This window comes from Glycine soja, chromosome 16, assembly GCF_004193775.1.
Source record: "Glycine soja cultivar W05 chromosome 16, ASM419377v2, whole genome shotgun sequence".
In the NCBI taxonomy this organism is placed as follows: domain Eukaryota; kingdom Viridiplantae; phylum Streptophyta; class Magnoliopsida; order Fabales; family Fabaceae; genus Glycine; species Glycine soja.
In genome coordinates this window covers 18,419,004-18,435,655 of record NC_041017.1, presented here as the reverse complement: position 1 = coordinate 18,435,655, position 16,652 = coordinate 18,419,004, and the positions used below count along the sequence as shown (strand labels likewise).

The following is a 16,652-nucleotide window of genomic DNA, read 5'->3' as shown; positions in this document are numbered from 1 at the left end:
GACATTGAGGTTTAGTAGTCCAGGAGACAACATAGAACATAGGAACATTGTTAGGTAGAGAATATCCTTTTAACATCAAGCACCTAATAGGAAGACCAACGTGTTGTCTACTTGTCTCTACACATCATTACTCACATGATTTTTCTTTTAATAGTTAGTTTACATACCTGTGCATAGTTGACACATCTCTTTTCATACTAGACACCTATTCAATTAATATAATTTTACCAAGTAACACAAGTTCCTCGAGAGTTCGATACTCGGTTCTTACCATTTTATACTACTTGCATGATCCGGTGCACTTTCCGGGTTCGAACAATGCCTCTGCAAAACATTAAGGAAGCTGAAGTTTTTGATTGATGGGGTATTGATTTCATGGTCCATTTCCTTCATCTGCGGGAAATGAATACATTTTGGTAGCTGTTGATTACGTGTCTAAATGGGTGGAAGCTATGGCCACTTCAAGAAATGATGCTAAGACTATGGTGAAGTTTATCAAGAAGAATATTTTTGCTCGATTTGGGGTTGTCATACCCTAATTTCGTCCGGGGACCATCCGTTGTTGGGATGCGACCCTCGTTAGACCACTTCGAGGTACTTGGCACCCATCGTTAGGTGATTCGTGAAGTTCCGTGACATGCCGGAAGCCAAAAGAAAGCATTGTAGCACAAATCCGTAAAGTTTCGTGACATCCCGGAAACCAAAAAGGGTTTTGATTACGTAGTTCGTAAGGTTTTGTAACATTGCAGAAAGAAAACAAGCATCGTTACGAAATTTGTAAAGTTTCGTAACGTTACGAAAAAAGATTCTCCAAAAAAAGGCAGGGGGTGTATTTAGTAAAAATGAGGATGCAAATAGCAACCAGGCCCACTTGGGCCTTCCAGAAAATTCCTCCAGAAGGCGGTTGCTTCTGGAGGAAGCAACCTAGCTCGCCTGGGAATTCGAGAATCACTTGAAATTAGTGAAAAAAATTGGTTCCATGAAGAAAATCCAAGCCGATGCGCTTCCGTAACGTTTCCGTGGGTGATTTCGTGAAGATTTTCAACCGTTCTTCGACGTTCTTCATTCCTTCTTCAACGTTCTTCGGTCTTCAACCAGTAAGTTCTCGAAACCCCCTTTTGACGTGCCTCTGTCATTTACTCAAGTCATTTTCTCGCCTAATCAAAAAATAAAATAAATTTCCACCGATCATTTGAATTGTAATATCCGTTAATTTCTGTTAAAATGAAATCCGACCGTTCGGTCATGCCGTAACCACGTTGGAAACAAAAAAGAGGTAAAATAATAATATAATAATCAAAAATATTTTTTAGTGAAAAAAGTCAAAAAAATCGATCGGACGTTTCTCTTTGGATTTTTTTCTTTCTTAATCGAATCGACTAATAAACAAAGTGAAACTAAGGCTAAAATCAATTCATAAGCCAAACTTTTATCATCGCCTAAAAAAAGCCATTTTCAAAGGTCCAACGCCTTGAAATGGTCTTTTCCGCTTTTATTAGTTAAGTGTAGATTTCTAAAGGCCTAAAACCAACATGTAACTTTATTACCTCTATCAAAAAAAAATAATCAAGAGATCATTAATGGTCCAATGCCTTAATATCTTCTCTCTTTTCAAAAGAATCGAAAGTTTGTTTAATGGTCCAACGCCTTAAATGACCTTTTAATAAAAACATATCTTGCAAAAAAGGATAAAAACAACTTAACCAAACACTTTGTTCACAAAGAACTATGCAGGTCTTATTTCCTTATCGCAATTAAGGAATACGTAGGAGCAAGGGAAACACCCTCGTCGACTGCAAAAAGATAAAAAATATAAAAAGTACAAAAAGAAATAAAGACGTAAAAGGGAACATAAAAATTGAAGTCATGTTTGCACATTTGATTAAAGGTTGTCATCTCTTGTGACGAACACGTGGGGTGCTAATACCTTCCCCGTGCGTAAATACAACTCCCGAACCTTTCATTTAAAGTTCGTAGATCACGTCTTTTCTGGTTTTTTCTGACATTTTCCTCAAATAAACGTTGGTGGCAACTCCGCGCGCATTCCTTCTTTGGAACACGCACCCGCGAGTCACGCCTTGCCCTCCCGCCGAAGGGTAGGTTGCGACAGTTGGCGACTCCACTGGGGACCGTTTTTAGAGAGTTAGGCCATTTAATCTTGTGCAAATGTTTTACCATGACTTTCGCCTTTGTTGGCTTCCCTTTATTTTTCTTATGTTCTTATGTATATAACTCTTTGATGCTTTTAGCGCATTTTTAAATATAAGCATGAGGTAAATATTTATTCATTTGATGCACACAAACACCAACACTATTTGCACACACGGTGAGTTGAAAAAGGGCCCTATACCCGGGTTCGTGGGAACATAAGGAGTGGAGGTGAATCTGTGATCATGCTAGGTCTCCGACTTGCTTGATTACAGTGAACCCTCATCTAGAGTTTTTCTCTTTAATAACATATTGTTGCTAGTAGTCCCTACTGCAGCAGTATGTTCTTCGAAGAGGATGATACCTCTAGAGACCATCAAGAGAGATATAACCACCTTGGGAATTATCACTAAAAGCCTTGTTAGCTCCCTCCCATATAGGTCCCTTGAATAGGGGCACGAAGCGGACACGCTGCGTGTCATTTTTTCACATTGCCATGCATAAGTTTCATGTACCCCTTTTGCTTATATATTTTGTGAATATTGTCATACTGTACACTCCCGTGTTGTGCCCTCCTGATTAATTCTCATTGTAATTTTGGTTGTGCATCTAACAATGCAAAGTCTTTTGTTTTGATGCCTAAGGAAGAATTGTACATCAAGGATGAATGGGCAAGACAATTTGGAGAAGAGGTGGATGTACATGAGGATCAAGGCAACCATCGGGGGAAAAAGATTTTGAATTGTCTCATCTCTAGGCCTAATGTTTTGATTGAAATACAACCTGTTTTATTCTTGACTTGCATAATACATATGATTTGCATGATATTGTTTTAGGTGATGGTGTCAAGACCTTGAGTTTTGAGATTAATACACATTATTTGGAATTATGTGATCATGAAGAGGCTTCCTCTATGTGGTTTGTTGCTTATGAAGAAACTGAAAATTATGAGTTCTATAGGCATGAACAACATATCTTGAAAGATGTTACATTTTGTGTGCCTAAATCTTCATTGCCTAATTCTTTGATTAGAGGAACTCATGATGAAAGTGTAATGTTGCATGAATTTTCCTTTGGAACTTATATGGAACATGAAACACTCAAGTGTTTTGGTAGATGTATTGTGCATAAAAGGGATAAATTTAAAGATTCTATTCATGGTTTGAAGATGTCCTTGCTTGTTCATAATTTGCACCAGGTTCACTTGGATATGAAATTTGTGCTAAAGTGCTCAAGATCCAAGAGAGGAAAGCATTTCCATTTAATATTGTACAGTAGTTTCTTTGTCCTTGTATTTGATCCGAGAGGATGGATAGGTAAACACATAAATAATTAGAGATTTGTCCTTTTTAAGGAATTCAAGTTTCTTTAGAAGTAGGATTTTGTTTTCATTGAAACTAATACTTTGTTTTCTTGTGTTGCATGTGTAGATGGCTTCAATTTGAGGTCAAATTCACTTAAAGAAGGAGGGCATGATGAGGACCAACTCAAGAGCATGGACCTTGAAGCAAAGCATGGATTTGATGGACCAATCACAAGAACACATGCTAAGCAAATGGTGAATGAAGCTCAATTTGAAATGGAAAACATGCAGCCCAAACCCAAATTGGTCAACTGCTTGAGGAATAAGGAAAATGAGCTAACTTAAAGAAAAGACTCAAGAATAAATTTGATTTGTCATATGGGCCTAATATTATTATTTTTTATTTCATTATCAAAATAATGGGCTGAAGTTTATTTTCTTTATTTTATAATTTTTAGTCAGGAATAATATTAGTGGTTGTTGGCTTGCTTACAAATATTTAATAGCCACTAACTTGGAATAAATTTTTTCATTAAGAGTTTAATTACTACTAGGAACTCTTGGCATGCCTTAGAAGAACTATATGTACCTCACTATTTTATCAATGAAAGAGACTTAGATTTGGAAGAAATCAGAATTTAGCTTTGTGCTAAGTGTGAGAATTTTTTTCTCTTGGTTCTTGTGTAGAACCATAAATTCTTATCAAAGAATTCCTATTCTTTGTGGCGAATTCTCCTCAATTTATCAATCCTTAGGGATTGTGGCGTTGTTCATTCCAATTTCTCACCTCAATCCGTTTTTCCTTTTCTTCCATAAAATTTTCCTTTAATTTTGGGTCTGTTAAGATATTAAATTGTGATCTGTGAAAAAAGGATTATCATCAAAGTTTCACTAACTTTCACAAAATTTAGAAGTAATGTTTCCTCAAGCCACTTTTGACTCAACCCAAGTAGTTTTACACTAACCTCTACATGCTAATCTCCCCAATATTCTTTACAGTAAAACCTCTTTAGGCTTCAAAAAAATCACACAAATTTGTTTAAGGTAAGGGCATATTGAATATTGCCATCATCTTATAGAAAACAAATGCAAAGATTTAAGCTCACGATCAATAATTCTTAGGAATTACAAGGTGTTTAAAGAGCTCAAATTCTAACTTACAACAATTTTATAAAGAGTTTGAATGCTTGAGTATGTTTGCATGTAGTGTTCTCTCATACTTCAACAGTTCAAAACTTCAGCTATTTATAACCTTCACCAATAAGTAATTGTTGTTTCTAAATGGTCTTCTCTTCGTTTTGCTTCTTTGTATGTTGGTAAGATATTCATTGATGCATTTAACATAGGTCACCAACTTGTCAAATTGATATGATAAATCAACTTGCTTATCTTCCTTTATCAACACTCCAAATCTTGTGTTAAAGGTCAAGTCACTTCTATGCACTCACATACACTGCAACTTGCTTTTGACACACCTTTTGATAGAGTAGATAGCTTTATCAATTGACTTCTTTCTCTTTCTTTACTATTCGACAAATCCTATGAAGAACAATAACATCGATCATTTGCAATGCATGAGGATAAAAACATTAGAGCATTAAATATGATCATAAATACACAAACTCAGCATCTCTTAAGCCATTGTTTGTAAAACAAAGAACAAAACTTTTGTTTATTTCACTATAAGACACAATCTTTAAAACTTAATATTGATTTGCGTTAATGAAAACATTTGAGGCATCTGATTCATCTTATGGCTTAACACAAGGTATATTTAAGGATCTTCATTTGAAGGAGCCCCTTGCAAGGAAGAGAAGCCACCAATAGATGGAAGATTAGAAGAGTTGAGTCTCTTAAGAATAATACCCCAGATTTTGAATAGTCTTCCTTAGCCAAAACGCTCTAGATTAGAGCTAACCTTTCTCCATTCACCAAAGTGTTTATAAAAACCTTAGATTCATGGAACCTTACAATTCTAAGAGAAGTTTCTCATAGCATAAACATGGATTTACTTTATTGTTATTTTTTCTACATCCAAGTACATAAGAAGTTATCCTTGCTCCTAACGAAACTTTTGATATCCGAGCATAAGCTTGAGAAGATAAATATTAGAAACATAAATTGTTTGTGCAAGAAAGCCCAAAGTTAATTGATTGTCGTTATTCTACCTCTCTTCTAGTAATTAACTAATCCTCTTCACCACTAAACATCTTAATTGTTTAAGAAGCAAAAACTGCTAACTAAAAAATATCAAAAAGACATATGAACTTATTCTAGATATGCAAAAATTATGTTGAAAATAAGAAAATATAATTAATTAACTATGAAGCCCAAAAACTAAGTAAACCAACCCAAATAAAAAAAAATCCAGCCTACAGATGCATATTAAATGTTGGAATCATTGTGCAATATTTTTTTTTAAGTTAGCTGAAATTATCTTCAAATTATAGACATGTAACAATTCTTGGATTGAGTTCAAGTTTAGACAAACTTTCTTTAGTTTTTAACTCCTTGACTAATATTAGAAAGCCTATTTAATTCTCTTAGGTTTAGTTTCTGCTTCAGTCAAGGGCCTTCCATCATGCAAAGAATATTTTAAGTTATTAGACCTTCGTAGATTCATATCAAATAGTCCCCGTCTTTTAGATTCCTGTTCTTTTTTCAACAATCTCAAAGAGATACATTAGTAGTTCTCCATTCAAAATACTATGTTTGTTAGTAGTATTTTAAATAAGAAACTGCTAATGTTTGAGTTCCGTTTGTCAATTAAAACTTTAGGAATTCAAACTTAACGTATGGATCAATATATTTTACTGCCAATAAGCACAATTTGTATAAGATTTCTCTGGAAGATCTAAACAATCAATGTGTAACATTCTTGTTTTCAAAAGATTAATGACAAAAAATGATTTGTACACAAAGTTTAGGCCTGTTAACTTATATATTTCAAAACTTTGCAAATTGTAAACGGACTATTTGATATTTCTTGGTCGGGATATTATAGACAACTATACTATGATGAAGAAGAAATAATCGAGATTTCATTTACTAAACACCTCCTAAAACATTATGACAAGACAATTCACATTACAATATAGTTGAAGTTCACAATAAGTTCTCTGTAGACTAAGATCTTTGCAAAACCAAGAGTTGTCATTGCCTGAAACACAAGGCAAGCTTCAGAGTTCCCCACTCAAACCATTATAAACTTAAATGAGCTGGTCCCATTAAAAAGACCGTGACCAAGCTCTTCTCTGTATCCTCTGAAAACTCTATACCTACCAAGGTTCAATTGACTGTACACACAAGCTCTCTCCTACATAACTGAAAGCCAACAACATATATTTATTTTGAAAACTCTAAGATGAAGGAAGACCCTTAAGTAACATTTAGAAATGCAATCCATTGCAACTTCCATATACATATTCAGCAGTCCTATAAGCTGTCTTTGTCGTGGTTCTAGTTCGGTATGTTTTCACTGGAGAGATATCTACTCCTTTTGAGAGACTGTTATCAACAATTGAAGAGCGCTGTAAGACAGCATCCAATTGTCCACATGCTGCTCCAATGAACCCTGCAATTGACATGATCAACAAGCAATTCAGAAATTACATTTTAAAATCTGAAACTGTTTGTTATCATTTGATAGCAAGGAATTTAACAAGAACCCTTGCTTATCCATTACTAGGCACAAGTGAGATTAATAAATAAGGACAGTTCAAGCAGAAAACTTAGTTTCAGGAATGCAAGTTTGATGCTTTGGGATGAAAATGTCTACCTCGGCAAATTTAAATGTGTATTTTCTTCTAAAGCATATTCATTCAATAAGGAATTTTATTGTTGGAAAAGAAATAGCATCTAGGCTATAGCTAATTTAGGTATAACTCAATGTTCCAACGGAAAGCATACAACAATGAAGTACCTAAGAATATTGAAGTTTGGAGATCATATATACTACAAAGAAGATCAATTAAAGTCAACTTGGACATATAATGTGGACATGTATCAGATAAGTACCTAAGAACAAAGGAGAAGGTTTTCCTGGTCTTGATTTAAATTCAGGATGGAATTGAGCACCAATAAAATAAGGATGGTTAGGTAGTTCAAGAATCTGAAGCATGAAAAAGACAAACATCTTATAAGCACAGCATATGCATATAATAATTAAAAAAATCATACTCATGAAAATGTTGATACCTCCATGCGTTGACCTGTTTCATCCTTTCCAGTAAAAGAAAGACCAGCATTTTCAAGGCAGGCTACTAAATCCGGATTCACCTGCATATGACAAGATCATTTTCTGTTTTACTCACATTCACAAGATAATTTTGTGCATCACAATGAAATACCTCATATCTATGCCGATGTCTCTCATCAATGAAGCTTTTGCAGCCATATCTAAGAAGGGTCAAAGGGTTAGAAACCTAATAATCTCACCATTTTAGCCAAACTATATAGGAAGTCCTTTATAGTGCAGTCATACTACACACAAATTACTCTCATTCATATTGTCCATCATAAACACAAAATATGTCTTTTAAAAAAATTGAATGCAGTATTAATACTTACAATTTTGCAGATTTGCATTCCTTGGTCTGGAAATATGTCCTCCTAGATCCAAGGCGCATGGTGCCTCCCATGTGTGTTTTTGATCCCTATAGCAAACAGTCCAAACAAATCAAAAGTAAGAAAAAAGACACTTTTTTTAATCTATGTTCTAAGCATTAGAATAAGATAAGGCAGATATAGACACCTCAGGCATAAATATGATGTATGGGCTTTTGGTATGGGGCTCAAATTCAGTGCTGTTAGCATCTTGTACACCAAGAACAGATCGAGCAAACTCTATGACAGCAATCTGCATTCCAAGACAAATACCAAGGAATGGAATCCTGTTTTCGCGGGCATATTTAGCTGCAATAATTTTTCCTTGCACTCCTCTATCCCCAAACCCTCCAGGAACAAGAACACCATCAGCACCCTGAAGGAAAAGATTAGTTAGATAACTCAACCAAAATGAGGGAAATTGATAGTATAACAACTGGTTAATTTCATGACTGTGAACGAAACCTTCAATAACTTCCAAGCAGCCTTATAAGCATCATGATTCTGCAACATCGAACAATAACATATAGATGAAATTTCTATTATGAACAATAATAATAAAAACATGCTTGTGATATAATGATTCATAATTGATGTTACCCCTTTTGCAGTTGCAGTTTCAAGATTGCTAGCTGGAATCCAGTCCACAACAAGTTTCTTTTGGCAATCAACAGAAGCATGCAGTAAGGCCTGAAGTCAATAATTAAAGGTAAATTAGCAAAGCTTATACCAGTATAACTGTCACCAACTATTTACACCATTTAATAACTTTATAAAAAACGAGAATTTTATTGATCCAATTTTTGAACTAAATTTTATATTATCTTAATTGTTTCTGACAGAGGAAAGGAAAATATGTCCTTTTACTCTTCAAAAGATCTTGAAACTAAAATAGTAACAGCCATGAAGTTGAACCAAACTCCACCTTTAGAATGGAGAGGTAGGAATCTGAAAGGCACGTATATTTCCCTACTAAGGCTATACGAACCTGCCATTTAAAAGAAACAAAATTATAACCATTGCCAACAATCATGGATAATATATAGATTAGCTTTGGATTAGAACCCACTGGTTCATAAAGCAAATCACTAGATTCAGCTCTGCAAGTCCATTCCTCTAAATTGGGCTCTTTAGCTACACTGTATATACACAAAAAATTGCCACTTAAGCCTTCCAGAAGAATCATAAAGGATTGAAACTTCTTTATATCCATTGAAGTCCGATCCGGGAAACAGAACAAATATTTGAGTTTGTGAGACTAACCCATGAAGGTTCAGCACTTTAAACATTGCTTCGTGAGCCTTCTGATCCTATAGACCAGAAGAAGATAATTTGTGAGAAATGGTACATACAGATATAAGATGATTTGAAGTTCAGCAGTTTTAGAGGAAGACTTACTCTTAAAAGCAAAGGAATGTGCCAGATGTTGGGAACATCATAAAGAGTAACAATATTTTCTGCCTGCAAACATGCAACTTCAGTAGAGAAAACTCTTGCAAAGCAGACAAAATCATTTGAAGTCATATATATTCATCAAAACACTTTCTTTAAAAACTCATACCGGAATTAGGCAAAATTGAGAGAGTTTTCCCTTTGCATTCTCATCCAGTACCTGAAACAAATGACTGTTAGAAACTTAAAAATGTGTACAGTTAAGATCAGTGAATGCAAGAATTCATTTGTTTTCTTTTTTTGCATCATAATATATGCTTGTGCCTTGTGCATATTCTCGAATCTGGATTCCCTACAGTCAGACTTTTCATGCAATGAAGCACATAGTGAATTAGAGCTGTCGGGTGAAAATCGGACGGCTCAGATTTTATATTAGTAAATTGAAACATTCAAGATGTGAGTCATCGGATCTACATCCAAAGATTCTAATTCCCTGGCTACATGAATTCGTATGCACCAAACCTTGTTCCATGTGCACATTTGTATAACTTTGGAGGTTGCACGTTAGTTGTTGTATATCCTCTTATAGTTAAGTAAGTTCGACTCCTTTCTTTTAACCAAAAAAATGTGGTGGAGAGAGGGAGAGAGAATCCATTATGCTTTGTGTGTATTCTCAGGTCATGTTTCCCTGTGGTCAGATTTTTTCATGCCAGGGAATTGGAACCATCCAATGAAAAATGGACAGCTCAGAATTTATCTCAGTAAATTGGATCATTTGAGATTGAGTTGTCCAATCTTCATCTAACGATTGCGATTTTCTGACTATTATGAATTCATATGCACTCAATCTGATTCCATGTATGAGAGAGAGAGAGAGAGACCAACCATAGTGCTACGGCATGCTAAGATATGTGGAGTCAGCCCTTGGCCACGCAGTGCACGAACACTATGCTGGGTTGCTTTTGTTTTCTGAAAAACAATCACCCAATTTCCCAAGTTAGATGAAACTGAATCATTTTCTGCACGGATCCGAGAGTTGTGAGACATTTACCTGTTCACCAACAACATTCAAAACAGGAACAAGGCTGACATGAACTAAGCAAAAGTTGCCAGCACCTGGAAAATGAGCATTATTATGTCACAAGAAACAAAATAAAAAATAAAAAATTAACATCTATTTATAACACCTCACATATCCACCAAACACACACCTTTGTGAAAAAAAAAAATCAAGTATTATCCTCACTTACCTACTCTGTATGAGAATTGTCCTAATGCCTGAATAAATGGCATGGACTCAATATCTCCTGCATCCATAAATGTTTATTATAAATTAATTTATTAATTTACATAAAAAAGAAAAGATATAAGATATGTTGGATGATTAAGGGAGAAGCTTTGAGGAAAAAATCTTGGATTCGATCCCCTCTACTAACAAAACTAAACTAACATTCTAACAAACTAACATTTGTCCTAAAAAAAATTACATAAAAGATGGAAACAATGGAGTGAAGAAGTCTGAAGAATGTTCTCAACACTGTACCTATGGTTCCACCCAATTCTACGACACATACATCAGCTGGACCGATCATTCCATCTACCGGTATGTGGGCCACTCTTTCAATCCAATCTTGAATAGCATCAGTGATATGAGGCACGACCTAAAGATGAAAACACCATAATAAGAATAAGAATAATAATTATAATGATAATAATAATATTAGGACCAACATGTAAAATGAAAACCTTGGTTTATAAATTATCATCACAATAAAAACATAGTACAAATTGGTTTAGGCCAAACCTGAACAGTTTTTCCTAAATAGTCTCCTTTTCTTTCTTTGTCAATGACAGACTGTCATGAAAAACAGGAAAAGAAAAGTAAACTTTAGTGAAAAATTTTGTAATGATCTTCAAAATCTGCGTCATAACTCTAAAGTCTAAACATAAACAACTTGCCTGGTAAATCTTCCCAGTAGTTATGTTGTTATCACGGGTCAACTTGATGTCTATAAAACGCTCATAGTTTCCAAGATCCAGGTCCACCTTTGAACAGAAAGAGGGGTCAGGTTTCTAATTATTTTGTTAGACAACTACTTTTGATAATTTTGCCAACCTTCTTCTGTGGAAATTGCACAAAGTTGGCACAATACTTTTTTTTTCTCTCTCGTTTTCCTTGAAATAACTTTCTTTGTTTCTTTCGTTTTTACTTTTTCGGGCATGTCCTTAGCATGAAAAATGGATGATGAATTAGTGAATCACAGAAAAGTTGTGTACCTCACCACCATCATCCAACACAAACACTTCTCCATGCTCAAAGGGGGACATTGTTCCCGCATCTGTGTTTAAGTAAGGATCTGAATGGCAAAGGAACCAGTGAGACCAGAATTAGAATGCAACAACACTTCAAAGGAACAAAAAAAGAAGAAAAAAAGAAATAGGACTAGTAGTTCTTGCTTAGATGCAAAGGTTTTAAAAAACGGTCCGTGACCGCTATTTCAACTGCAACGTTAATGTTTTTGAGGTCTCTGCAACTACAAAGCTATCCATAATTGTAGCTACATTTGTCCGCAATTTTCCACAATATCAATGGTCATGACAAAACCACAATCACACATCAATTTAAATTCTTGGTTCAATGGTTCGAGAGTGTTTGCACTTTGAACAAAAAGAGTATGGGGTGCCTTGATTAGAAAAAATAAAAGGAAAGAAGGAACCTGAGAAGAAGACAGAAAATCTTGACAAAGAAAACTGGGAGAGACTATTCAAAGTTTCGTGGATAAAAAAGTATGCATGCTTTATCCATTTACCATTTCCAAAAGGAAAAAAAAATAAACAAAGAAAAAGATACCAATTTTAATGGCAGTGACTCTAAGTCCACAAGCTTTGAGAAGCAAACCAATACTGCTGGCAGTAACACCTTTGCCAAGGCCACTAACAACTCCACCAGTCACCAGCACGTACTTCATTTTTTTTCTCTATGTCTTCTTATTCCTCGCTCTCTTCGATGACAAACAGAGCAGAGCAGAGCAACCTTTTCAAACAGTAGAAAATGGTTTCTATGTTCTAGTTTTAGCTTTTTGGTTTACCTTTTGGCTTTTGCATTCAAAGAGAGAGCACAAACAACACAGAATCTTGGGTTTGCAGCGAAAATATGCAGAGTTGCAAAGAAGCAGAGTTTGAAGAAACAGGAGGGAAAGTAGAAGGGAATGGCAACCAATGCTACCATTGGTTTGCTTTATATACTAAGTATTCTGGTTCTGATTCCAAGGATGAGACATGATAAAGATGAGAGAGAGAGAAAGAAAGAAATTAACGAAAACAAATTGACCCGAAGAAAATAAAAAATAAATTGCACTTATTAAATTTGACCGAAAAGATAATAAAAAATGAACCGCAATTCTACGTGAAACAGTTTATTTTAGTTTTTTTTTTAATGAGATTTAAGTTTATCTATATTTATCATTATTTTAATATCGGTACTCTGTAGTTTGGATTTTTATATTTTTTTTTCATAAAGAAATGCGTTTGTTTTAAAATATCATGTTTAAAATAAAGTAAAAGTTAAATATCGCTTGTGTTGCTTTTTAATATAAGTATGTTGGTAAGCTAAACTATTTATTTTAAGATAACATCTAATTATAGATTGCTAACGTATTTTTACTAAAAAAAATAAATGTGTTTAACGTAAACAATACATTAGCAAGTTATGTTCTTATTAAAGAACAAAAATAAATTAATTTAAACATCAATTTAAAATATATTTCAAAATAAAAAATTATTTTTAAAAGTATTAGGGAAATAAATCTAATCATTTATAGTTTTCGGTAATTTTTTAAACTATAACTAGTTATTTATTATTTAATTAATTTCACTATTATGGTAACAATAAAAAATTAAATTACCCAAGTTAAATTCAAGTGTTTTAATTATGAACAGTTTAATTTGTAATCTTTCATCCCTATAAAAATGCATTTTTGTTTGAGAAATATTTTTATGCAATAAGGTCATACAATTAGTTTTACAATATAATTGCAAGACAAACAGAAAAAAAAAAATGAAATAACATATAAGAAAAAGATTAAACTACACATGTCCTTTATCATAATTTTTTAGATTTAGTTTGGTCTTATTTTTTAAAAGTTTAACTTTATCTTTTATGTTTTATAATTTTGGATCAAATTGATTATTTCAACAGTTTTAAATCGACGTTGTTAATGCTTTTAATATAACGAAAATTGAAATTCATCATTAAAAATACTTACTAGATTATACGTGTTTCCATGCACGTAACTAACATACTGATAATTTTTAACTATCATAATAATATTTAAAAATTATAAAGATAAAACCCCCTTAGGAATAGCTTTAAATTTTGTGTTCAATTTCTTTCATACAGATCTATATATCTTAAATTTGATCAAGGGTTACTTTGGATTGATGCATTCCAATCAAAATGCCCTAAATTTGCACCAAATGGATGCATAAATCAAATTAATTGAGCATTTTATGTTAAATCCATGCTAAAAAAAAAAGGTTTCTCCAATCCAAGAATAATTTTTTAATGTTGTTTGCATGAGAGTGACCACATGAATCCCACACATATGATAACAAACCCATCAAAAGGGGTTTTTAATTTTGGCTTAATTATAAAATTTATCCCTTTATTTTTCTTATTTCAACAAACCGATCCTCTTATTTTTTAATTCAAGATCTAGGTCCTCCAATATTTTTGAATAATCCTTGAAAAAGAGAGGTTGTAAATGTTGCCTTTTTATAAAATAGACTTTGTTGTTGCAACATTTGTTAAACCCTGGTCATAATAGCGTGATGAGAATTGAATGAGTATTTGACCCCAAAAGTTAATATTAACCTTGTCTTTGAAATCTATACTGAATTATCTTTGATTTGGTATATAGAGTGTTAGACAAGTGACCTCAGATATCTTAACCAAAGGGGTTGAATTAAGATATTACAAAATATTTCCCCAATTAAAATTCTATTTTTGATTTTAATGCAAGTTTCAAGTTCCCTTAAAGATAGATTTCTAAAAGATGATTCAAAATAACCAATCTGAATGTAAATGTAAAACAACAATAAATAAAAGAGTTTAAGGGAAGAGAAAGTGCAAACTTAGTTTTGTACTGGTTCGGCCACACCCTTGTGTCTACGTCCAGTCCCCAAGCAACCCACTTGAGAGTTCCACTATCTTGTAAAAACCCTTTACAAGTTCTGAACCACACAAGGACAGTCCTTCCTTTGTGTTCAGATTGCTTTACAACAAGAGGACCCTCGGTCTCTTAATCCCTTTTCAGAAGTAAGAAGAAGAGAAGAAGAAATGTCTCTTGAAAGAGATAGATTGAACAATGGAGCACTCAAATAATTCCTTATTGAATTGCAAGTGTTTTGGCCAAGGAATGTTTTAGAGGATAAGACAATTTTGCTTTTGAGAGGATACGACTGTTTGTTCAGAAAAACTCTAAGCAAATTCGTGTTCCAAGTCACATATAAATAGACCTTTGATGGTCATTCAAATATCAATTGAACAGATGTTACTCTTGGAAAATATTTTCTGAAAAGCTCCTCTGGTAATCGATTACAAGCTTTAAAATTTGAATTAAAAACGTTCAATAACTGCTGGTAATCGATTACCATCCAAGTGTAATCGATTACACATTGTAAAATTTGAATTCAAATTTCTAATAGCTGTTATAAATAGTTTCAACTGCTGGTAATCGATTACAATACTCATTTAATCGATTACATGCTTTCAAAAGTATTTAAAATCATTTTAAAAGCATTTTAGGAAGTATTTTGGCCACTAGTAATCGATTACATCCTCTGGTAATCGATTACCAAAGAGTAAATCTTTTGTAAAAACATTTTAGCTTAAATTCTTTGGCCAAACCTCTTGTTGTTTCAACTTGGAATTCCCTTCCTAAGCCTCTAGAGATTATCTTGATCATATATCTTGAATTTCTTGGATTCTTGTCTTGAATTAACCTTGAGAAGCGCATGATCCTCTTGAATTAAACTTGAGAAGCGCATGATCCTTCGAATTAAACTTAAGAAGCGCATGATCCTTTGGCATCACCAAAACATCAAAGTTTTTGCTTCTATATAGAGTTCTGCGTTTGAATGAACGGACGTGAACCTAAGATATCTTAGAACAACTCTGCAAGGAACTAAGAGAGAGATATAGATAGGTGAGGGTAGTTTATTGTTTGTTTACAGCTTTTGATACCATAATTGGGGTCAGGGAACCTGTAGAAGCAAGCTTCATGATGAATCAAGATTGATTCAAAGAAGTTTTGATGATGACAAAAAGCTCAAAAGTCAAGAACACGTCATGATAACAAAGATGATGATCTCAAGAATCAAAGAATGAGTTCAAGATTGAATCAAGAACACTTCAAGGTTCATGAGGAAATTTGATTTCAAGAATCAAGAACCAAGTTTCAAGATTCAAGTTCCAAGAATCAAGATCAAGATTCAAGACTCAAGATTCAAGAATCAAGAGAAGACTTAATCAAGATAAGTATGAAAAAGTTTTTTCAAAAACTGAACAACACATGGATTTTTTCTCAAAACATGTTTACCAAAGAGTTTTTACTCTCTAGTAATCGATTACCAGATTGTTGTGATCGATTACCAGTAAGCAAAAATGGTTTTCAAAAAGCTTTCAATTGAATTTACAACGTTCCAATTGATTTCAAAAAGCTGTAATCGATTACGAGTGTGCTTGAACGTTGAAATTCAAATTCAAATGTGAAGAGTCACATTCTTTCACAAAAAAGCTTTGTGTAATCGATTACACTGATTTGGAAATCGATTACCAGTGATTGTTTCTGAATAAATCAAATCAAAAGATGTAACTCTTCAAATGGTTTTTGACTTTTTTAAATTGGTTTTAAGTTTTTCTAAAAGTCATAACTCTTCTAATGGTTCTCTTGACCAGACATGAAGAGTCTATAAAAGCAAGACTTTGTTTTGCATTTTCAACATTCATTCAATCAATCATTCTATACATCTATCTTTTCCAATTCATTCTTTACACAAGCAATCTTTCCACATTGATTTCTGAGTCTCTTTAAACTTCTTCTTCTTCTTCTTCCTTTTGCCAAAAGCTTTCCAAAGTTTTCTGGTTTTCCAAACCTTGAAAACTTGTGCTATTCATCCTTTTCATTCTCTTCTCCCTTTGCCG

General features: G+C 33.5%; 1 protein-coding gene across 1 annotated transcript; it reads right to left on the bottom strand.

The window, feature by feature from the left end:
* Positions 1–6,467: 6,467 nt before the first annotated feature.
* Positions 6,468–12,700, bottom strand: LOC114391255 (CTP synthase-like). Its single transcript, XM_028352313.1, has 21 exons — positions 12,300–12,700; positions 11,726–11,805; positions 11,408–11,494; positions 11,253–11,303; positions 10,992–11,109; positions 10,699–10,755; positions 10,500–10,564; positions 10,334–10,417; positions 9,618–9,668; positions 9,455–9,517; positions 9,320–9,366; positions 9,126–9,195; positions 8,982–9,044; positions 8,657–8,746; positions 8,522–8,560; positions 8,205–8,432; positions 8,021–8,106; positions 7,801–7,849; positions 7,649–7,729; positions 7,469–7,562; positions 6,468–7,025 (listed from the first exon to the last, which is right to left on the bottom strand). Exons 1-21 carry the CDS (start codon positions 12,415–12,417, stop codon positions 6,841–6,843), a joined length of 1,806 nt encoding a protein of 601 aa, XP_028208114.1. The 5' UTR covers positions 12,418–12,700; the 3' UTR covers positions 6,468–6,840.
* Positions 12,701–16,652: the final 3,952 nt, after the last annotated feature.

Excerpts from the sequence above, each read along its gene's own strand:
- LOC114391255 (XM_028352313.1), bottom strand. The coding sequence starts at position 12,417 with ATGAAGTACGTGCTGGTGACTGGTGGAGTTGTTAGTGGCCTTGGCAAA. Across the intron at positions 11,110-11,252 it reads ATTTAGGAAAAACTGTTCAG|GTCGTGCCTCATATCACTGA; the intron begins GTTTGGCCTAAA and ends TTTCATCTTTAG. Across the intron at positions 10,756-10,991 it reads AGAATTGGGTGGAACCATAG|GAGATATTGAGTCCATGCCA; the intron begins GTACAGTGTTGA and ends TTATGGATGCAG.